The sequence below is a fragment of the Callorhinchus milii genome, unplaced genomic scaffold, assembly GCF_018977255.1.
Source record: "Callorhinchus milii isolate IMCB2004 unplaced genomic scaffold, IMCB_Cmil_1.0 Scaffold15, whole genome shotgun sequence".
NCBI lineage: Eukaryota > Metazoa > Chordata > Chondrichthyes > Chimaeriformes > Callorhinchidae > Callorhinchus > Callorhinchus milii.
This window is the reverse complement of record NW_024704756.1, coordinates 1,600,754-1,625,754: the sequence shown is the minus strand read 5'-3', so window position 1 is coordinate 1,625,754 and position 25,001 is coordinate 1,600,754. Positions and strand designations below refer to the sequence as shown.

Genomic DNA, 25,001 nt, shown 5'->3' with positions numbered 1-25,001 from the left:
GATTGATTGCAGCCTAGAATAACTTCCCTTTTTCTCCCCAAGCTACACCATTGTTAAGCATACCCTGCACGAAGGTCACTACATACATGCAAGTTGTTATATATATTCTGACCGGCTGCAGACTGACCAGGTGAAGTGATCTTAAGAACGTGCGCTTCTATTGATTGCTCACATTCATGGTCAGACCAGCACTGCGTTCTAATGGGAACAATCCTGACCCAATCTTACGCAAGACACAATTTAACAAATTTGGCTACAAAACCTCACTTCATATAAAATGCTGTGAAATGCAAACCATCTGGCCGAGACTATTATCCAGTGCCTGGATACAATGCTTGCCACTCAAATCAGTTTTTCCAGATCACAACTGCTTGCATTTATATCGCCAACCCTTCACACAAGCTAGTGTCTCACAGCGCTGTGATCACAGGTATAAGCCACAAATCTCTACAGTTCCAGGTTGCAGTTACTAATCCTTGCATTTGACATAGCGCCTTATCACATTACTGAAATGCCTCAAAGCATTTCACAGCATTTTATATGAAGTGAGGTTTTGTAGGCAAATTTGTCAAATTGTTACTTTGAAGGTTATGGAACTGACATTGAGTTTGGATAAACACATAAGAAATGCTAGACGAACAAAGACCAAGATCCATCTAGTTCGCCTTCCACCTTTCTGGCGGTCGCATGCACATATGTCCCAAACTAGCTATGTACTATATCTCATAATGTTATTTCTTAAAAGAAAACTATCTAATCAGTGTTTGAAAGAATCAACACTTCCTGCTTCAACTGTCTCCCTAGGGAGCTTGTTCCATAGGTTCACTCTTCGCTCACTGAAATAGTGTTTGTGAGTAGATTTATTCTGAATTTCTCCCCCTTCATTTGCAGGCCTTGTCCTCTATTTTACTATTCTGGACTAGTTGAAGCAACCTGTCCTGATCTATATTGTTTAGCCCCTTTAGAATCTTAAAGACAGCATTCGTGTCACCTCTCAATCTTCTCTTCTTTCCAGCATGATCATGCCCAATTTACTTAGTTGCTCCTCATTGTCCAGTCCTTCCATTCCCTCAATCACTTTGGATGCCCTCCTCTGTATTTTCTTGATTTCTCCAATATCCTCTTTGTACTACGGCAACCAGAACTGTACACAGTACTCTACGTAAGGTCTCACGAATGATTTATACAGTGGCAGGATTACCCCACTATTTTGACTTGCTATTGATGTTTTGATACATCTCAACATATGGTTTGCTTTACTCACTGCTACAGAGCATTGTTGAGCAATCTTTAATTTATTATCAATCAAGACCCCCAGGTCCTTTTCATTTTCCAAACATATTATTTTCCTTCCATTCAAATAATATTCCCTTCCAGGATATTTTCTCCCCTTGTGAAGTACTTTATATTTCTCCACATTGAATTTCATCTGCCACCGATTTGCCCAATTCCCAAGTATGGTCAAATCCACCTGTAATCTATCTTGTTCAGCTTCGCAATCTACCATCTTCATTAGCTTGGTGTCATCTGCAAACTCAGCCACTGTGTTTGTGACTCCCAGTTCCAGATCATTTATGATCTGGGATTTTTGATTAAATAAGAGCGGTCCCAAAGCAGACTGCTGTGGAATTATACTGGTAACATTTTCCCTGTCTGATGAAATTCCCTGTACCACCACCCTCTGGGTTCTTCCGGTCAACCAATTGCGTATCCATTGTAATATACCTCCACTGATTCTCGTTTTCTTTATTTTAAGTACCAGCCTCTCGTTCCTCACTCTTTGCCTTGGAACGTTCTGATGGAGTCACAATCACTTCTGTAACATTTCATACATTCGTCCCTTCGATGTGCTCAATTGCATTCAGTGTTTGTCTATGAGTGAAGTTTTGAAATGACTGATGTGCTTTCCCCATGCAGAAGCTCCCCTGACCAGCCCTGGGTGCAGTGCGAGACATGCATGAAATGGCGCAAGTTGCCACCTGAAGTTGATCCCGATTCATTGCCAGAAAACTGGTACTGTAATATGAACCCTGACTCCAAATTCAGGTAAGAGGGAAGAGAACAGCAGGAATCAGTCTCTTGGGTCTGAACTTGTGACTCCCACCTTGGGGGTTTATCTAGATTCTGTCGTCCCATTCCCCTCTGGCCATGCTTTTTAAATGATTACATAGAGGACATGTTGTGTTATTGGGAGTATTTTACAAATGTTAAACTGTTTGCACATACATTAAGGCCGTTGTTGCAGTTGAAATTATTTGCATTCACTGGCTGTGGTGAGCTGATTTCCAACGATTCACTGAACAGTGGACATTTGTAATAATAATAATAATCCTTGCATTTGATATAGCGCTTTTCACGTCTTTTGATGTCTCAAAGCGCTTCACAGAATAGACTATAAAGTGAATTGACCATACATTTGTGGGCGAAACGCGACAGCCAATTGCGCACAGCAGCGTCCCACAAACAGTCGTGGATTGAAAATGACCAATTTATTTTTGTTTTGTTTTGGAGGGATTATTAGGCATGTGGAGTAAGGAAACTTGCCCAAGGTTTCGTGCTGTGGAAAGGATCAGAGATGTTTGAACTGAACAGCTTGATATTAGAATAATGATGAATGCACTGTATTGTTCCTGTATTGTTCTAGATGTCACTAGCACAATAATGAACCACAAAGCTATTTGCATATGCCTGCCTTAATAATGACATTAAATGCCAGAACATCAATACTGAAGTCCTGCAGCTTAGTGGATAGAGCACTCGCCTCGTAAGCAAGAGGACCTGGGTTTGATTCCCAGGCAGGGCGAAAAGTTGGGCAAGTTTCCTTACTCTGTAAGATACCTCTGTTTACGTAGCAGTAAGGAGGAACCCGGTTGTTAGTTGATTTGCAGATTGCTTTTCTGGGGGTAATAATCGCTCNAAAAAAAAATTGGTCTCTCAATATCTCTCTGTCATGATAAGGGGCTATATCAAATGCACAGATATTATTTTTATTCCTGCATCTATTCCACCTAAGGGATTTATAGATTGTGTCATCCCATTCCCTCCCTCAACCCCCTGTAAATTTTCTTCATGAACTTTGATCACCTTGGATCATCAGACAGCAATGATAAGAGTATTTCCATCAAGGCAGGTGATTGAGCAGGCCAGTTCATGAGGAGATAATCATTTGTCAAAGAAATAGATTGAGGAGTTTGAAGGACATAGTGTATGACTGAAGTCAATTAGATGGAGCACATCGTCTTTTTGGCCCTTTTCTACATTAATACATTTTGAGTTTTGATGAGGTAGATAGGGAAAAACTATTCCCGCTCGTCACTGAGTTGATGGGTAACCAGAGGACATAAACATGCGATCATTCCCAAAAACAAAGGGAGAATTAGAAGTTTTTTTCAACACTGATTTTAGGACAATGAATATACTACCAAAAATGATAGTTTAAAGCAGGGTGGTCCAACTCATTGGCTGTCGCGGGCCAGATTCCTTTTTGGAGAGGTGACTGCGGGCCGCATGAGCAATATTTTTGTGTTTCCCTTCCAGAAACATAACATTTACAGACCGCCTTTTTCACGACGGAAGGACTTCTCAAAGAGTTCAACATTGCCGACTGTGCAACTGAGCTGGGGGAGCCAAGGGAGGTGGGATGGGGAGGAGAATAAGATGACTGAAAGCGTGGTGTTAGTTCTTGACGTGCCTAGTAAGGGGAGGGAGGGAGCGAGTCGGAGAGACTCCAGGAATGGAGCTCCAGAGAGCAGGGTTAAAATGGCGATGGTGGGGTGGTTAATAGGTTTCAGAATGGAAAGGGGAAAATATTTGAAAAGAAAAAATATAAAAGAATACAGGGGAAAGGCATGAGAATGGGAGTCAATGGCTCGATCCTTCAGAGAAGCGGCACAGTTCCATTGGTCGAAACACACTCCTTTTATGATTCTGTAAATAATTTTTAAAAAAAATGCGATCTGGTAAATATTTTTCTGCAGATGGTGCCTGCTTGTTTAGGAACAGGGGTAGGTCATTCAGCCCCTCGAGCCTGTTCTGCCATTCTAGTAGATTGTGGCTGATAATTATTTGCGGAGGACAAGTTTGCAGGGCTATGGGAGAGAGCGGGGGATTGATTTGGATACCTCTTTTGAAAGAACCGGCACAGACACGATGGGCCGAATGGCCTCCTTCTGTGCTGTATAATTCTACGATTCTATAATCTCAACTCCAAATACCAGTATTTGCCCCATATCCCTTGATACCCTGACCTACCAAGTATTTATCCACCTCAGCCTTGAAAATTTAAATGGATCCAGAATCCACAGCCTGAACAGTTTGAACAACAGTACAATTGCCAAACATTCCAACAGCAAATTGACAACTCTGCCTTGTCCTTCAACTTGGGTAAACCTGGGAAAATACACACACAAATTGTAAATAAAAACTGTTTTGTCTAAATTGCAGAGATTGTTCCATTCCAGAAGAGCCGGAGGAGAATGACGACGAGATTACACCCAGTTATGAAAAAACATTTAAAAAGCAGTTAAGTATTATTGCTGTCATTCTTTTCAGCTTTTTTTTAATGTTTGATTTGGGTGAATTAATGCTTAATTCTGGTGAGTTTTAGGCGCTAGTTGGCAAGAGCCAAGGATTGGCGACTCGGTGTCCATTGGAGTCTAACCAGCTAAAACCACAGAGCTTGCCATTGAAAGTAGTGCCAGGCAAGCTGTTTGTCCAGCTAGGACCACTCTACCCATTAGGGCTTTGGCTTGCAGGGTTAACAGGAGCTGAGTGGGATGATTGATCTGCCCCCAGAGACTGGTCTGCACTTCCATGTCCTGCCGATGAGCCAGGCTGTCTGCTGTCATCAGCAGTGCCCTGGAATACTGTGGACCCACCTGGTTCAGAAACTGGACTAGAGACCACCGCAGAGGGTTGGCTTCATTCTGACATTCAGTTGCCAAACATGTCACCTGGAAATCCATCACCGTGGCTTGCTTCAACCCCTTTAATACTGACTATTGTTGCGATTTACCCTTGGGGGAGTCTTTTGTTTTACTTTGTGACTACCTAGGTGGACCACAGTGATCTTTTCTGGTTTTGGATACCTGTTTTCTTTCTGTTCTCCTGCTCTATTAAAACAAAGATAAGAAGACATTCTATTCTCAGAGACGTCGTGTTCTTTCTGATTTTTCCTGGCTCCTTTTTTTCAGAGATCAAAACCTCGAGAAGAAGAGAAGGAAGTCTCTGGATCCAGAGAAACTTATGGTAAGAATTTGTGGAGGTAAAGAATACATTGGAATACAGACACCTTGGCAAGCCATTGCCCAAGCCATTGGTTGGGTAGAATGAGACCTGAACAAATTAATCTTAACTTTCTGTTTCTGAGTTCAGTTTAATGACCCACCTAATCATTAAACTGGAAGTGTGTGTATTCCTTACAAGATATTAAAGCTTTTAAAAGTGCATTTGTGATACAATCAGCAGATAAACATCATGACATGATTTCTGGTACTATTTACTATTTACTGCCAATTCTGTCAGTCACAGTTGCTGCATGGTTAAGCGTTGCAGAATACTGTTCAAAATACTGTTCAGAGCAATTCCACAATATCACAGTCCTCAAAACATTGAGACTCGTCTTTTATTTGCTTTCTGTGACCTATTTCTCTTTCTTTCTACAATGATGAGATGTCTTGCAGCCAAACGCAACGTTTACTTCATAACAGAACTCAAGAAGCTATTCAGCTCATGTTACCAGCTGAAATGTTCTATTTTGACCTTTTTGAGAATGGCTTGGTCAATAGTTATTGAAATATAATTCTGTACCACTATATCTAAAAGCATAGAATGTAAAATAGTAGATTCATACCAAAGGCTTGAATTCCTGTGGTCCGTGGAGAATCTTGGAAAATTCTGAAATTCAAGTTTCAATTTGAAACCATTTTGTTTTAAAGAAGTGGAGAAAGTCGGCTTCCAAACCCAGACTGAATTTAAANTTTTTCTACAATTCTTCATGATATTCAATTTTAAGGCAAAGAACATGTGGGGAGTTTTGGACGGTAGTGGCTGAAAGCGCGACCACTGATGGTGGAACTGATGGCACAAGGGACAAGCCTGTATTGGAAAAGTGGAATGAAGAAATATTGGATGAATTATGACTTTTTCTTTTCATTTAAGTGAAGCAAGGCCGCATTGGCACTAAATAGGTCTTTTTTTAATCTTAAACATTTTTTTCAAAAAACAATGTAGCGATGAGTTGGTGTAGGGACTATTGTTTTCCGCACTGGGCAGTTGGAGTAGAAGACTGATGATGATGTGGTCTGTCCATGAATTCTATGCAGTCACACCTACATTTTATTTCCATATAGATTTGCTTATTGTGCAGTTGAATCCACATAAACATGCATAACCTGTCAGGTTTGTCCATTGAATGTGTGGGTTATGCAACAACAATAACTTGAATTTATAAAGGGCCCTTAATATCTTGAATTTGATATAACACCTTTCACGTTGGGGAGTGATAACTTTATACATTTATAAAGTGATAAAGCGCTTCACAGAACTTGCTGAGATTTGGGGTGATGGGCATGCAAAGTTTAGTGCGGATGAGGATACTGGGGCAGGGTTTTGCATTAGCTTGACCTTGTAGATGGGAAAACTAGAGGGACTAGTGAGGGGTGCGCGAATACAGATCAAAGCTATTGAAGCGGAGGAGAAAAACTGTTGCTACATCTAATCACGCAATAGAATTATCTCCCTTATACCAGACTAATGATGTTGCAGAAAATAAATCATTATGTATAAGTTTGTTGGTAGTAAAATGCAAAGTTGTCAAGGGATTATGGAAATGCCCTGAAATCCTGCAGTTCATACAATGTAGTTTAGATTTATATATTGCCTTTCACATGGTGTTGACAGCCCAAAGTGCATTCCCCCGCATCTGAAGCTGGGCATCAACTAATAGTTATTCTATATAAAACGCACTGAATAGTTGGGTCTAAAACATTGCGTGTAGTTTTCGTGATATTGCACATTGGCCACTGATCTGACCAAGGCAGAGGAGGGAGGGGTAAAATAAGGGGGAAGCATATCAATTGGGGCCTTGCAGTTGAAGTTGCAAATCACACCACGTACATGTTACACAGTATTGCGCAACTGACCCTCTCCCCTCTTCCGGTCTAATGCCGCTAAATAGTGCAGATTCTTGCACACTCGTTCCAGCATTTTTAAGCCAGTGAACTCAGGCACAAAACTAGGCTTATCCTGTGTGGATGTGGACTGTATTCATTGAATGCTCTCAGATTGCTTTTACAATTGCGAGCATCACAATGGCTTTAGGCATGTGTGCTGTGCCAGGCATGTAGAGTAGGTATATGCTCGCACATATATGGGTGACCATTCAGGAGACGATAGTAAACAGGCGTTTGTGGCATTCACTAACTGGTGCAAATGTGAGGCACCATTCTCTTGATATCCCATTCTCCCACTGGCCAGCTGTTTATAATGGCAGCATAGCTCCTTCACTTTAGATCTATAAATAATAATAATAATAATAATCCTTGCATTTGATGTAGTTCCTTATCATGTCTTTGAGACATCTCAAAGCGCTTCACGGAATATACTGTAAAATGTATTGACTGTATTGTGGGTGAAACACAGCTGCCAATTGCACACAACAGTGTCCCATAAACAGTTGTGAATTGAGTGACCAAATTATAATTTTTAAAAAAATGTTGCAAGGATTTATTGCCCCCAGAAAATTGCCTGACAACCGGATTCATACATTCTGTTAGGTAACCAGAAGCGTGTGAAGAAACTTGCTCAATGTTTTGTCCTGCCCGGGAATTGAAGCCAGGTCCTGTAGCTTGTGAGGCGAGTGCTCCATCCACTGAGCTACAGCTCTCCAAGTGAATCTGGTGCCAGGTTATGTGATGAGGTCCCCTCATGGAGGTCACTGGGTTCAGAGATCATCTGTGAGTGCGGAATTGGTGCTGCAATCAGCAGGACTTTGGTCTGCATCTTGGTAGCTGAAAAAGTTAGAGGATTTGGTTGGTCTGTACAGCAACATCCAATGAAAACAAGTTACAATAATAATCCTTGCCTAGGGATGTCTTCCTGATGTAAAAGGCCCTATATAAATGCAATTTGTTGTTGTATAATGCCTTGTCAGAAGGATGTCGCAAAGCGTTTTACAGGATATATTGCGAAATGGAGTGACTGTGTAATTGAAGGTAAACATGGCAGGTCAATTGCACACAGCAATATACTGTTAAACAAGAGTGAGGTGACTAGCCAATTAATTAGGGTTTGGAGAAATTTGGATTTTTAAATATAAAGCAGGGTAACAGGGAGAGAGAGACTCCATATTTGGAGTCTTGTAGCATATTGGTTAGAGCACTTGCCTCGCAAGCGAGAGGACCAGGGTTTGGTTCCCAGGCAGGGCAAAGCCTTAGGCAGGTGTCCTTACTCCACCCACCTCTGTTTACCTCGCATTCACAGTAAGTAGCCACCCGGTTATTAGTCGATTGGCGGATCACTTTCTGGAGGTAATAATCTCTTCAAAATAAATAAAATAATAATTTGGTAACTCAAACCACGACTTGCCCACTTTGCCACATTTTGCCCACATAATATACAGTCAATTCACTTTGCAGAAGCGCTTTGAGAGGTCTCAACGCTGTGATAAGGTGCAAGGTTTATTATTATATCTTTGACAGAGCAAAGACTGGGTTTTCCTGCCCCCTAGTGTTCATATGGTTCAACAACAGTTTTGTCTTGTGATGTTGGAGCATTTGAGTTGAGCTCTTTGAGGACACTCAGCAGTTTTCAGAATCAAGGTCTTTAAAATGAATGTTTAATATATTAAAAAAAAACTTTTATGCAAAATGCTATTAATATGTTACAGATTTATTTATTAAAAACTTTGAATGATTGCTGTAGAAGCCCTCGAAGAGAATGCTTTGTGTTCTGCTTCTCTGTCTTTTTGTTCCTTTCGTCCTACATCTATCCATCCTCTTGACTTTTCCTCCGCGTCCTTTCCTCTCTGTCTCTCTCGTCTTTTTTACCGTCCTCCCTCCATTGCTGTCTGGCTTTCTGTTATATTTTATAACCTGCATTTTTTCCCCCTTCTCATCCCTCCTTTATCCCATTTGTATTTGGTGATACCACAGCCTCTCCCCATTTCTGTTTGTTAAACACTAGCATTTTGAATTTGCAGGCAATGTTAGAGATGTGTCCGCTGCCTGTGTCCCACCCCTTTCCTCCCACTTGGAGTTTTCAACCCAGTTCTCGCTCAAGATGCTTTGCCACTTAAAAGGTCTGCTTTCAGTTCTCCTCGCCGAGTCCTCGCTCCACACTGAATCAATATCTGGGACAATGGTGAAGTTAATCTCTTAAGAATGCCTCGCTTATAAAGCCTTCCTTAGGCTTCCTTATTCACTCACATCTACTAATATGTCCCTGCCTAAGCTACAGCTACCTTGCATGCGTAGATAGAAAAATACCTTGCAGTTGGAGAATCCTAACTACTAGTAGGCTTGTCTAACATTCCTTTGTGTTATCTTGCCACTCCCCATCCCATGTTTCTAAAATTGGAATGAATAGAGTGGGAGAGTGAATGTAGTTTGTTCACTGCTCTGTGTAACCTACTTGCAACAAAAAAGATCTTCTGCAAAGGGCAATGTTTGATTTGACAGAATTGAAAACTTGATGCTGGTTTTACTTCCTCCATAAGGCCTGATTACCCCTGGGAACTTGCTTTGGCAGATTCAGATTGAATCCAAGTCAAGAGCCAGACTCATTCCAAATGGAGAGTGAAGATGGGCTACTTTACCATGAGATAATAATGATAATCTGCACATTTGATATGGTGCCTTATCACGTCATTGAGATGTCTCAAATTGCTTCACAGAATATACTGTAAAAGGAATTGACTATTTTTGTGGGCAAAACGCAGTAGCCACTTGCGTACATCAGTGTCCCACAAACAGTCGTGGGACTAAAGTAATGCCGTGACGAGAGTAATTCATTTTTTTTCTGTTCCAATTAAATAAATAATTCCAGTTAAAGAATGACACATGCACATGGCCACTTTGGAAATGAGCAATGTAGATATTAGTAATGATTACCAAACAAGTAAAGGGATTAACAAAGGAGGGTAGCAATGGCACAGATTCATGAACATTTCTGTCTTCTGTGTTTTTTACATTGCTCCTGCAACTTAGCATCGAGTTGAAATCCCACAAACATTGCCTTTAATTAATCCATGGCGTATTCGAAGGAGATCTGCTGGCTGTTTGAATGTTTATTCGTCTGATTATATTTGAATGCCTCAGCTAAGGCTCTGGGTCATCATAGGTAGGATTAATTGATAAATTCTGTATGTTGTCGCATTGTAATTTTTTTAAAAAAAACATCTCAGGTGAGGATTCAGGATAAGATTATTTTAGACCACACAGCTGTCCGTTAGAATAACAGCAATTGTTTTTTTGGATCCTCTGTTAGTATATGAGTGAGAGAAATGTTAAAGAGTCAACTAAATGAAGTGCCATTTGTTGTGCAATTCAGTTTTAAGCCCTTTTAGGCTTATTCAGTGCATAGTGAACATTCCCAAGGACTGCAGTAGAACTTCCATTCTCCACCCTACAGACACACGAGTTTACAGTTGATTTTATGTTATTATCACCCCCCTTTGTTTTCATACATGATGATGTGTCACTTAGCAGAAAATTAAATGAAAACAAAATGTCAAAATGTGCGCTTGCTGAGGGAGCCTCCAACACAACCGAGCAGTTCTAAAACTCCCCCTCAGCAAAGAAATGTGCCAATGTTCACGCTACCTGTGTCACGGTTGGCATAGTACAGTATATCTATCCACTGACAGGTGGGTTGGTAAGCAGAGGACACTGATTTAAGATAATTGCCAAAAGAACCAGAAGGGAGATGAGGAGAATTTTTTTTTACTCAGTGAGTTGTTGCGTTATATTACATGGTGTCAGAAGTAAACCGACTTTAGACTGAATTGGACTACGAGATTGGAAGTCAAATTAAAGCGACAAAATACAAACAGTAACAAAAGAATATGAGGACTGGCAAATACCAGGACCACTAAAGGCATAATTGGAACCAGTTTGAAAGGGATTCTATAGTATTTGTGTTAGCCATCAATACGCTGCAGCTGCCAGGAAAACAACAAGCTGCTATTCTTCTAAATGTAGCAGAAAAAGATTCCAGAGAATACTATGAAAGCCTAGAAAGGCATATAGACATGGCTTTAGAGGACATAATGAATATTATGAGACAGGTGCTATGGACACAATAATAACTGGACAGATACAAGTTTGGCACAAAGAAATGAGGGCCTGCGGAACCGTTTGCACAATATTTTGGATTATTACGGTCACTAAGCAAAACATGCAGTTATGGAGCCTTGAGAGATCAAATTGTGATCGGTATTAAAGACAACAAAGTAAGAAGCAAGCTTCTGAAGCAGGAAGACTTGAGTTTACAGAAAGCGGTACAAATAATAAACATAAAAGAAATGTCAGAAGCTAACATGAAAACATAAGCAAAATGTAGAACAAGAGATGGAAATTGATGAACTGGCTGGAGAAGGAGGTGGAATAATACAGATGAAGATTACGGAAGACAGACAACATGCACACCTAGAAGAAAAACATAACAATGTGAGCAATGTGGACTCCGATGTCCAGCAGATGGGAGGGTGTGTTATATTTGCAACAAAAATGGATATCGACAACAACAACTTGGATTTATATAGCGCCCTCCACGCCGGACTGCGTCTCTGAGCAGATATTATACCAGAATGTGCAGAAACAAACAACAAAGGCCGGAGAGGATGAGGGGATGGAGAACAACAGAGATCACAGCGGATTGAAAGGAAGAAGAGAATATAGGAAAATGGGTAACTATCCAGAGAAGGAGGATTGCACAAGTGCAGTCAAGGCATGGGGAAATGTTGAGCAGCTCAGAGGTGGAATCAAATAGAAGTGAGGAGGAAGAAGAATACAATATTCATACAATGAAAATTACGGAAAAAAAGGATAGAGAAGAAAGAGAGGATAAAGAATGGGTGGTATCACTATAGTGTATGAAGGAGAAAAACACAGATAAATGCAAATTAGACAAGCCAGTGTGATATCATTAGAGAAATATATGAAGCTCGGAAAACCACAGACAAAAATGATGGAAATAGGAAAAGTAAGGTTATTGGCAAACAGCAGGGTATAAAAATAAAGTATATAAAATACCATTTTATCTAGTGAAAGTACAGGCGGACACATTGTTGTGGCTATGGGTTATAATTAAAATGGGACTGTTGAAAAGAATACAAAATGTAAAGAAAGAAGAAAATAAAAGATAGAAACTGAGGAAATAATAGGGAAATACAATCAAGTTTTTGGTAAAAGAGGGTTAAAGAAAGGTGAGTATGAGATAAGGATAAAGGACAATGTAAAACTGGTAATACAGGCACTGAAGAGTACCCAAAGCCATGAAAGGAAGATTGAGAGAAACATTAAAGAAGATGGAAAAAATCATAAAAGAAGTAGAAAACCCTAGTAATTGGGTGAATGTAATAGTGATTGTACAAAACCCAGACAAATCACTGAGAATATGCTTAGATATGCATATGCATATCTAAATATGCAGCTAAATAAAGCCACATGAAGAGAGCATCACACAACATTACGTTAGAGGAATTTTTTTTACAACACTTAATTGTTCTTTAGGGTCCCGGCAAGTTAAGCTGACAAAAAACAGTGCGTACTTAACAGCATTCCTAACACCTTTCGGGAGATATTGCTTTAGCAGAATGTGTTTGGAATAACATCAGCGCAGGAGATACTTCAGAGGAAATTAGCACAGATATGGACAGGATACCAGGGATGAAAAATGACATAGACCATATATTAATATTTGGATGGACAAAGGAAGAACATGATGAACGTCTAGAGAAAGTTCCAAAACATGCTTAGAGGAGAATGTAAAGTTAAATCGAGAAAATTGCAAAATAGATGACAGAGGTCAAATACCTAGGACATAATAACACAGAAAGGGTTAAAAATGGATCCAAAGAAGGTTGAAGCAATAACAAAGAATCCAGCACCTCAGGATAAGAAAGGGTTTAAAAAGGGAATGGTAAACTGGGTAGCCTGGTTTATCTCAAATGTGATGGAAATCAGATAGGGAATTTACATGGGTGAAAAAGAACAGCAAAAGGCATTTAGTAAAATAAAAGAAGCTGTTGCAAAAGCCACTGTATTAATTCTTTTTGACATAAACAATACTGTAAAGATATCAGTAAATGCGAGCAAAATAGGATTAGGGGTGGTTCTTAATGCAAAAAGAGAATATAGTTGATTATGCATCACAGGCCTTGCCAAAAACAACAAAACTGCACAAATAGACAAAGCATTTAGTGGTACTTTTTGGGTGTGAGAGATTCAAACAATATGTGTTTGGGAAAAAGATAGCAGTAGAGAATAATCACAAGCCATTAGAAGCAATTTTTTAAAAAGGCCTTAACGAAACACCTCCGAGATTACAAAGAATGTGCATAAGGCTGCAGAAATCTGGGAGAAACCCTGTATGTAGCAGATGCACTGAACAGAGCAGTGAGTTAAAAGGTACGAAGAAGATAAAAGACTAGAAAAGAGATAGTAAAAACAACAAAACAAGAAACAGGCATAAAAGAAGCCACAAGTAGAGATGTAGTAGGAACTGCCATCAACAGCATGTTGCACAATGGCCAGCCTGAAAACAAGAAGGTGCTCCAGAGAAAGTTAGACCATATTGGGATTACAGATGAATTATATCAACAAAAAAGAATAATATGTCTAGGGGAGAGAATAGTAGTACCAATGAAATTAAGAGACGTTTATGAAGAAGATACATGAGGAACATTGGGGAATGGAAAGAGCCAAGCAAAGAGCTAGCGAAATAGTATCCTGGCCCGGCATAAATGAACAAGTAGAGACCACATTGGGAAATGTGACATGTGTCAACATGAGAGGCACAAGGCAATCGTGGCACGAGAAACCACACAAACCTGTACAAAAGTAGGAACAGACTTCCTACAAAGAAAGAACTATCTAGTAGTTGTGGATTACACATCCTGTTATTTTGAATATCTAAACTACCAGGCATGACTGCAGGAGCAGTAACAAACAAAACACAGGAGATTTTTGAAAGTTTCGGAATAAAGAAATAGTGAAAGTGATAATGGACCACAATTTGTGAACAAAGAATATAGGAAATTTACAAAGGTTGGGGGAAATCGAGCGCAGAGCAGCATCCACAGAGCAACGGATGGTGGAGAGAACAAGAAAATATTGACGAAACTGCAAAAGAAAATTAACATTTAGCTATTTTAATATACGGAAACACACCAACACAGACAAATGAAAGATCACCAGCCCAAATGTTAAAATCAAGGCGATTAAAGGACAGATTAATGTGAAGAGAAAATAGATTAAAACCGCAAATGCATAGAAAGAATGGAAATGCAAAACAAAAGGGAGAAGGAAAAGAGATTGGGAAGAGAGATTAGACAACCAGCAAGATTGATAGAAGGTTAAAAGAGAAAACTGCAGAAAGAAAGATGTTGAATACGCAATTAAGATTAATTGGACAATTGACGAGGAGCCAATGAAAGGACACTGGGAGTTGGACAAAGGGTGTGTGAAATAGAGTGGAGCTTTATTGAAAGTTTGGAAAGACAAAATAAAGAAGCTACTAACACACCTGTGACTTGGATTGAGTTATATTATAGTGGAAACAGATTCAATAATAACTCTCAAGAGGGAGTTGGATATAAACTTGGGAGAAAACAACAGCAACAACAAGATTATATTTGTATAGCATCCTTCACGTCGGGAGGATGTCCCAAGATGCTGGACAGTGGAATACAAGGTGGAGAGTGGGAATAGTTGGTAGCTCTTTCAAAGATTTGGCATAGGCACTTTGGACCGAATGGCCTCCCTCTGTGCTGTATGATTCTGTGATTTGCTCAACCTGCCCCCACGTTTCTGTTATTTTTACTAAACTCAGGCTGGTCCTAACTGAAGCAAAGAAACTGGGGATGATCTGCACTGCGGTCCTATGGATGTTCAGGTTGAGACGTTTAATGCAACCATTTAAGTACTAATCTGGTGACTGCCTAGTTACTAACCTTTCTAACTTCAGGCAGCTCTTTGTCTTTCACAAACGGGGAAACTAGGCCCCAGTAAAACCCTTTGAAAACCATCTGTGACCTGAAATGGAATGATGTAGTCGCTTTAGTGAGTTGCATTTAGTTGTAGGTTGACAGAAAAGCTTTATTTGAAGCTCATGACTGCCACACGCCTCCCACCCTTTGCTCTAAATGGCTGTTTGCTTTCCCCCAAAAAATGATATGTCCCTTTGTTTTTACTCTCGTTTCTTTTGGGGGCAGTTGGAGGCCCACTCATCCGGGCAGAGGAACTCTCAGTGGGCGTCTGCCGGACAGAGGAGGCGTGGCTCAGAACCCGGAGAGAGCGAGTGGGAGGAAGATGGAGGGGGGACACGATCTCGCTCCACCAGCATCAGCACCACATCAGGGTATTCCGACAGCGTGAATGAAGAACGAGTCGTCTCCTCCAGCCTCAGACTCAGAAGGTTAATGTTCTAATTATATCCTTTGCAACTGCGGTTTGTGAGTTAGTTTAGAGACGAATAGAACGTTTACAGCATGAACTGTGGCCATTCAGCCATTGTATCATTGATTACAGTATGAGGTAATTTGGCAACTTAATCCTTTGAGTATTTTAAACCACAATTTACAGAAACGGTTGGAGATTTGGGCTATGTTTCCAATAAATGCATTGAATTGGTTAGTGTATCTGGGCTTGAGAGGCGGAGATTGACGGTTAGGGAGATAAGAAAGCAGGTCATCAGGGTTCAGATCAATCAAAAGGGTCTTTTTGGCTCTATCTTTCTATGTGTTCCTTTGGATTGCAACAAATAAACTATTTGCTTCCAGAATAATAAGCCACTATACATATATCACAGTAAGTTCTGTGAAGTAATTTGGTAGTGTCATTTACTTATTTAAAAACTTGGGGTAATCAATAGCCTCTGCAATTATACAGTAAACACCTGAATGTGTGTGCAGGTAAGTTGTATCTCACCCAATAATTCAAATTGGTTTAAATTTACATTGCAAATGCATAAAAGATACAATGGAGAGTGTTTTGTGAAACGATACCCAACAACTCCAGGCTTTTAAGTCTTTCAAGGGAGAGGAAATAGCTTGATTTAATTCCACGAGTAACATTAGACAAACGACTGTTTTTAGAGTTACTGTATATTAATGCATTGAAACTATTTTCGCAAGATAGGAAGCTGCTGTGACATGCAAAGGATTACTGGGACAGCCTAAAGATAGTATTTCGCAGGTTAACGTTGGTACAGTTTTTCCAATTATCCCACAACAATTACGTGTCAGCCAAGTACAATTGTCACATAAATTAAACAAGGTTTCTAGCTAGCTGGGGATGTTGTGCAGTGTCACAGCTATCACGCTGTACTTTTTTGGTTACATTCCCCTGCAGGGATATGTAGTCACTGCATTATTACCTTGTCTTTATAATGTTCACCACTCTGGATTAAGGTTCTTCTACAGTGGGTGAGGCGTAATTTAACTGTCGCTTTACTGTTCCGTAGCTAAAGCAGATGAAACCCTTAATTAAATAAGCTGTAAGATCATTATCTTAAAACGTATGATCATGTAGAGTTTTTTTTTAAAAATCCTTGAGTCTGATTTGGAAGTGAGTTTTCTGTAATTTTTCTTCCATTTTAAGATTCCTGCATTCTAACCTGGATTGAAAGTAGTAATAATAATAATACTTGCATTTGATATAGCGCCTTATCACATCGTTCAGACATCTCAAAGCGCTTCATAGAATATATTGTAAAGTCGATTGACCCACAGCAGCCAATTAAGCACAGCAGTGTCCCACAAGCAGTCCTAGATTGAGTGAACCCAGTTCAATACTTTTCAGATACATCAAGGCAGCAAAACCAGAGAGCACAGATTCAGGGTTATGAAGGGCAATTTCAGGATTGATATTTTTCTTGTTTTCTCACTATTTTTCATTCTTCCAGAATACCCACCTGACTGTTCCATTACAGCATCAAACTGCTTAAATTGGGGGCATTAACAATTGGAATGGGTTACTAGGAAGGGCAGTTGACGTTTTAATGTAGAGTTCTGTATCTTAGTTGATAGAGCACTTGCCTCGCAAGTGAGAGGACCTGGATTCGATTCCTGGGCAGGGCGAAAAGTTGGTAAGTTTTCTTACACCACACGCCTCTGTTTACCTAGCAGTAAGTAGGAACTCTGTTGTTAGTTGTTGGCAGATAGCTTTTCTGGCGGTAAATAAATAATAATAATATGATCACTCAATCCAGGACTTCTTGTGACAATGCTGTATGCAATTGCCTGCTGAGTTTCACCCACAAAATCCATTCAATTTACAGTATATTCTATAAATCGCTTTAAGATATCTCAAATATGTGATAAGGCACTATATCAAATGCAAGGATTATTATTATTAATATTGTAATACAAAGGTGGTAGGATGAAATTCAATGGGTTACAAGGCTTTCTTCGTGAGAGCCTTGTGATATTCTATCAAGTGCTGTAGCTTACCATTGCGAGCCTCTGTTATAAAACCGACAATAATATTTCAGTGAAGATCCCAGGCTAGTGCATAACATTGAAAAGCATCCAGCAGCTCACTGAACAAGTGCTGGTTACATCGGTTGATGTTGAATAATTCACACGACTTGTTCACTCTTTCCATTAGTAATAAACGGAAGCCGAGTTCAGAAAATAACAGTGTTAAACAAAAGTGGCCTAAGGAGACTGCAAAGGAAGACCCTTCAGAACAACCTGATACTGTGGTGCCAAAGGAGGACGAAATGCTTTTGACCGAAGAGAGACTAGCTGACAGCAGCGCTGATGAACTGATTATTATTGATGGTGACGACGCACCAGATATGACACAGAAAGTTATTCAGACAATCGTCAAGCAGGAGCCCGAGACTGAGGCAGTGGAGCCACCCAGGCTGCCTGAGCAGGGTTGTAACACTGAATTGGTTAAGGAGAACAGCTCCGACTCCAAAGGACCATATGGTCATATTCCGGTGGAGGAATTGCAGATTTCACAAGGAACACAGTTCATCAGGAAAATTGAAAAAAGTGACAATCTCTTCAGAGATCCCAATTGCTCGCACCTTGGCCAAGTAGCTCACGGAGAGGCTCTGGTGCAAAATGTACCTGAGATCGATCTGGATTCAACCAAAAAATATGCTGCAGCCACCGTGCACTTTCTAGATAACCAGCTGGACCGCTTGAGGAACTTGTTAGATGAAACAGCCAAAGAGAGAGAATGTTTTCGAAACCAGAACGAGGCAATGCTCATCACTATACAGCGGATGGAGAAGCAGCTCGTCGAGTACCAGCAGAAACCCAATCAGGAGGAGCTGGACGAGAAGGGGTTGGAGTGCGGCAGTACGGAAGTTGTGGAGGACATCAGAGCGGGAGACCCCAGCCTGGAGGAGATGAAGATGCATTGCCAGAACATGGAGCAGGAGAGGGACACCCTGACCCAACAACTACAAGATGCAGTGAAAAGACTAGAGAGCTGCTCATTGGAGAAGGATCAGTTGAAAGGACAGGCAAGTATTAGCGCACTTTGGGAAAGCGGGAACTATTTTGTCACTTCTATTTTTGCGCTTGTGTCTGTCCTGCAACAATTAGTGGCAACAGATCGTAAGTGGGTGTTCTCCCAGATCTACAGAGAGGTCCAACAAGCCCAAGGAGGAGACTGGCAGCTTGAGTTTTGTGATGTTGCTCACACTGTCTTTTCTGCCACGTTCCTTGCTTTCAAAGCCCTCCACGGCCATGCTCCTCCTCTGTGATCCATTAGCCCCATAGCGACCTGTCCGCTTCCTCCGCTCAGCAGATTCCGGCTTGCTCCATGTCCCCTGCCCGGTCCTCCCCACGTTGTTGAGTCGTCTCAAAGCTTTTCGCAGGATTTACTGTAAAGTCAATTGACTGTATTTGTGTAATTGACTTTATATTTTATAGAACAGAGGGAAAATAAGGGTGGAGTTGTCAGAAAGGAAAGTGCAGGAGGGTTTAAGGGTTTGATAGATCAAGCGAATTTTTAGGGAGACATTGGAGGGATGGTAACGAGTAAAAGTGCTTAAAGGAGGAGAAGGATCCAGAAGAGTAAGACTTGGAGGTGAAAGCCACACCACCACCACAATGGTTGGGTTATGGGGTTTGATAGAAGGTGTAACCGGGTGGGATGGCTTCAGTGAGAGTCTGAACTGATGTGATTTTTGCACCTGAACCATTCTAATCCCACTCTCCTACTTGCTCGCTCCCCTGGGCCCCTCACAGCCCCTTAACCTTCCTCTTCAACATCAGATTCATGGATAATGTGTGGACGCTAAAGTTTGTCAGACAGAATTCCCCACTCTAACCACTTCCGTAGAATAGGAATGGGTGAAACCTGGAAAATTGAATTGTTTGTGTCTCTACAGCTCAGTGAATTAGAGCAGGAAAGAGAGCAACTCCGATCGGATTATGAGAAGATGAAGCAGGATGTGAAGACCAGCACAAAGAGAGGGGAAGACTTTTACTGGACCAAAAAAGCAGCTGCTGCATATAGGTACTCTGAGCTGGAACTGATGCGGAATGAGATCGGAAAACTGAAAGGAGAGAAGTTGAGCCTGGAGGAGAAGCTAAACGAGGCACAGCAGTGGATCGCACTACAGAAGGAAGCTCGGGTACCCTCCACCAGCCAGGAATGTGTGCAGGTTAACAGGTATGGAAGTATATTTCAAGCAGTGCTTAAAAGCATCCGCTTAGCTCAGTGGTAGCACTCTAGCCTCTGACTAAGAACATTGTGGGTTTAAGCATCACATCAGGACTTTGAAATCACATAGTCTATGGTAACACTCAAATGCAGTGCTGAGGGACTGCTGCGTGTTAAAGGTGCTATCCTTTGAATGAGATGTTAAACCAAGGTCCCGTTTGCCTGTTCATGTGGATGTTAAAGATCCCATGTCGCTATTTGAAAGGAAAGGGAATTTCTATCTCCCTGGCCAACAATCCCTCAAATAAAATTGGTCGCTCACTCCATGGATGTTTGTGGGACACTGCAGTGTAAAAATTGATTGTCACGTTCACCCACAGTCAGTCAAATTTATCTACAGTAAATCACATGAAACTCTTTGAGACATTAGGATGTGGTAAGACATTGTATCATAAAATAATAGAATCATGCAGCACAGAAGGAGACCATTCGGCCCATCGTGTCTGTGCCGACTCTTTGAAAAGAGCTATCCAAATCAATCCCACTCCCCCGCTCTCTCCCCACAGCCCTGCAAACTTGTCCTCCCCAAATAATGATCTACTTCTCTCTTAAAAGTTGTTATCGAATCGGCTTCCACCACCTTTTCAGGCAATACTTTCCAGATCCCCAAAACTCGCTGTGTTAAAACATTTCTTTATTAACCCATATTTTTCTAACTGAAAATTTATTTTGTCCCAGATTAATCTCTAGAAGTTTCCCCACTACTGATGTTAGGCTGACTGGCCTGTGGTTACCGGCTTCATCCTTCTGCCCCTTTTCGTACATTTGCAACCCTCAAGTCCTCTGGCACCACCCCAGGGTCCAAGAAGGATTGAAAGATTGTGGCCAGAGCCTCCGCTATTTCCACCGTTACTTCTCTCAGTAACCTAGGATGCATCCCGTCTGGACAGGGTGATTTATCTACCCTTTTTATTACCCCCTCTTGGTTTATTCTTATCCTATCCAATTTCTCTACTCTCTCCTCCAATACTGTGGCATTGGCTGCATCCTCTTCTTTTGTGAAGACAGATGCTAAGTTCTCATTCAGTACATCAGCTGTGCCCTCTGCCTCCACAAGAAGATTTCCTCTTTGGTCCCTAAATGGTTTTGAATCTTTCTGAAACCTGTTTCCAGATTTGCTCATCTATCTCCTTCCCACTATTTGGTGGTCTATAGTATACACCTAACAGAGTACCATTCATTTTTTGCTCCTTAACTCGAACAAAATATTCTGTTTTTGGACCCTCTAGCACATTGTTGCTTCTTTTAGGGCCGTAACCGTATCTTTAATCAATATTGCCCCCATCCCCTCCTTTTTTTCCTTCCCTTTACCCTCCTGAATACATTGAGGCCAGGAATATTCAGCTCCGTGTTTGAGCCAGGTGACTGTTATTGCCACTCTCTGAGTCCTCTGTAACTTTTTTTTCTCTTTCCTGATGCTGCATCCTGATTCCTTTCCCCCCATTGGGATTAGTTTAAACTCTTCCCCACAACACTAGTTAACCAACCTGCGAGGACATCGATCACCCTGTGAGGACATTGGTCCCAGCCCTGTTCAGGTGTAACCCATCCACGTTGTACAGGTCCCACCTTCCCCAGAACTGGTCCCAATGATCCAGGAACCTGAAGCCCTCCTTTCTGCACTATTTCCCCAGCCGTGCATTCATGTGTTGGGGTTTGCTGTTTTGATACTCACTTGCACGAGGCACTGGGAGTAATCCAGAGATCACCACCTTTGAGGTCCTACTGTTTAGCTTTTTTCCTAGCTTCTGATACTCTCCCTTTTTTTCCCCTATGTCATGGATCCCAACTTCTGGATGTTTTGCACCGTTCCATGATGTCTTAGGACGTCCTCCCGTCTTGGGACGTCCTCCCGACGTGAAAGGCGCTCTATAAATGGAATCTTGTTGTTGTTGTTGTCTTCAACCCCGGCACCAGGGAGGCAACATGCCGTGCGAGAGTCACTGGGCTCTGCTTGAACACAAGGAATCTGTGCCCTCAAAATGCCTTATATTAAACTCAGCGGTCATTGCTAAATTAAAATATCCTTTAAAATCAAAAATAAGAATTCCCTCCCCCCCAGAGAGGCCAAACAGACCTCAGTATGATGGGTTCAAATCACTGGTTAGTTTTAAGCTCCTTCGTTTGAGCCACACCATTATACAGATTCTCTTTCTCATGACTTGTTAAAAGAAACAGATGGGAGGTGAAGAAAAATGTTTTCACACAGCGAGTTGTTTGGATCTGGAATATATTGTCTGAAAGATTGGTGGAAGCCGATTCGATAACTACTTTTAAGAGAGAAATAGGTCATTATTTGGGGAGAACAAGTTTGCAGGGTTATGTGGAGAGAGTGAAGGAGTGGGATTTGGATAGCTCTTTTCAAGGAGCTGGCACAGACACGATGGGCTGAATGGCCTCCTTCTTTACTGTATAATTCTATGATTCTATGACTTACTTCATCCAGCAATAATAACATTGTTTATGAAGGAGAAAAATTGCTTTTAAAAGGAATTTTAAGTTGAAAACATATATGTTGAAGCACTTCACAATATAAAACTGATACTAAATAAAGGGAATTTTCTTACCTTAGCAAATACAGCAGCTACTGTATGCCGCCAACATGCCACATTAATGAGATGAGTAGCCAACTTAATTCAAATTTGGGGAGTGACATAAATCAGGATAACTGCGAGCTACTCAGAGCTATTCGGCAATTCAGAAGGTACAGATGGAAGATGCTACTTGCAATAAAATTAAACAAATCTGGGTCCCAAATTCTAGACATTCCTTTGGTCTTTCCTCAGTTGGCTCAGTAAACGTATCTGTTCAGTTGTGCAGGTGGCTCAGCGGCTGGGGATGTAGAATCAGGGTTGTTTGCCTTCAAAGCCCTCCACACCTTTGCTTCTTCCTACCTCTGTGACCTGCTAACGCCATATGAACCTTTTTGCACCCTCCGCTCAGTAGGCTCCAGCCTGCTCTATTCTGTAGCATAGTGGTTAGAGCACTCGCCTCGCAAGTGAGGAGCCAGGTTTGATTCCCAGGCGGGGCGAAACCTTAGGCAAGTTTCCTTATTCCACGCCTCAGTTTACCTAGCAGTAAGTAGAAATCAAGTGGCGAATCCCTTTCTGGAGTAATAATCCCTTCAAAAAACGTTTTGGCCACTCAATCCGCAACTGTTTGTGGGACACTGTTTGCACAATTGGTTGACGTATTTCACCCACAAAATAGACAGTTAATTCACTTTACAGTATATTCTGTGAAACGCTTTGAGACGTCTTAAGGACGTGATAAGGCGCTGTATCAAACGCAAGAATTATTATTCTAAAGGTTTTTAAGCAATATGGCGAAGTATTAAATTAGAAGACCTGCCATGATCCAATAAACTGGCGGCTGAATGGCCTCCTCTTGCTGCTCTGAACCAAGTAGCCTTTTGCTTTGTCCCAACAGTGCGCTGGCAAAGCTGAAATCCCTGCGAATAAATTTGGGACATCTACTGGCCTGCGTCCTCCCTCACCTGGACTTAAGGGACATCAACTACGAGACGAACTCAATCGATGACATCTTGGAAAAAGTCATTGAAGAAAACAAACTTTGAGCACGGTGTTTTTTTTTACAAAACAATAACAACACGGCAGGAAAAAGGAAAGAACCGTACGTGGCTTGTGTTTGAGATGCACATAGTCCAAGAGAGAGCAACGAATGACAGTAATGTACAGGGAGTGTTGACACACTTCACACCACCGGCCACTACTGAAAGGAGCATGCACTTATTGATTTAGTAACCATGGATTTTAATGGAGATCATGAGAGCTGCCAGCCATTGGTGAAGATTGCTGCTCTAATATCTTCTTTCATTTTTTTCTGCCGTTTTGTTATTGTTCCAGTGAATATGCTAACGCAAAACCCATTTTCACAACCCCCCCCCCACCCCAACCCCCTCTTCCTTGCAAAGCATTAATACAGAAGGCAAGAATTTCAGAGAACTTTTCTGAAGACTTGAGCTTACTCTATAGATAGGGAAAAGCGAAATTGAGATTTTATTTACTAATTCTGTTGTGTAAATAACTGAAAGCCATAGATAATGTGCCGGCAAAAACAGACATTTGACTTCTATTGTGGTTAATTGTGGTTAATGTTCCCAGCCAACAAGTTACCACAGAGTTGGTGTGGTGAGGGTAATGTTGAATGTATGCTATTGATCTATATGCTATAGATCCAGGTTCATTTGTACTGCTCAATGCATTCCAGCAATGACCGATTTCAGAAGCCTGGACAAAATGGTATTGTCTAGAGCTTGTTACTGGGCCATGCAGACCAGAATGGCTTCCATAGAGGGCATTGCATAGGCAACCTGATAACCGTGCACATGCCACTGAAATCACCAACCTACCCCCTACCCTCCCCATCCTCCACTCCTGATCACAACCACCTGCACGGGTGCAGATTCCTGACTGTCCAGGGCCTTGGGATGTCGTCCTGACGTGAAAAACGCAATGCAAATGTAATTTCTTTTTAACAGAGGATTTGTGTTTCAAAATATATTCTGTTTGAAGGTATGGAAATTGTTGCGTTAGTGTTTGGAAGCTTACTTTTATATTCACATTCAAGGGTTTTCTCCAGAGGCCTTATTTCAGATCCAATTTGCCCATTAATTGGAGTACTGTAGCTCAGTGGTTAGATCACTCGCCTCACAAATGAGAGGACCTGGGTTCGATTCCCAGGCAGGGCGAAACATTGGGCAAGTTTCCTTACTCCACATACCTCTTGTTTACCTAGCGGTAAGTAGGAATCAGTTGTTAGTCGATTAGCAGATTGCTTTTCCGTGGGTAATAATCCCTTATTAGCTTTGAGACGTCTCAAAGACATGATAAAACGTTATATTAAACTCAAAGATTCTTATTATGTTCACAGAACAAACCACCTCAATTTGCTATCAACAACAATTTCAGTTCGTAGAGAGCTAAGACCAGTGTGTTGGCTGGGCTGAGGCAGTGCTGGAGTAGAGTAGGACAGTCCTTTTGACAAAGGGGAACAGCCATAGATAGGTTGATGTTGACCTGCCATATTGCAATGCTTTCATTAGAAACCAAGAGAACTTTGTCCATAGAT

The 25,001-nt window shown here is 41.2% G+C and overlaps 1 protein-coding gene across 1 annotated transcript in view; it reads left to right on the top strand.

The window, feature by feature from the left end:
- The window catches only part of zgc:152774 (uncharacterized protein LOC553526 homolog), a 65,935-nt gene extending 41,555 nt beyond the window's left edge, over positions 1–24,380 (top strand). The window contains exons 11-17 of the mRNA XM_007891016.2: positions 1,918–2,046; positions 4,444–4,521; positions 5,193–5,247; positions 15,434–15,636; positions 17,829–18,702; positions 19,576–19,859; positions 23,340–24,380. Of these exons, the coding sequence (XP_007889207.1) occupies positions 1,918–2,046; positions 4,444–4,521; positions 5,193–5,247; positions 15,434–15,636; positions 17,829–18,702; positions 19,576–19,859; positions 23,340–23,487 (1,771 nt within the window). The 3' untranslated portion in view covers positions 23,488–24,380. The remainder of the gene's footprint in view (positions 1–1,917; positions 2,047–4,443; positions 4,522–5,192; positions 5,248–15,433; positions 15,637–17,828; positions 18,703–19,575; positions 19,860–23,339) is intronic.
- Positions 24,381–25,001: the final 621 nt, after the last annotated feature.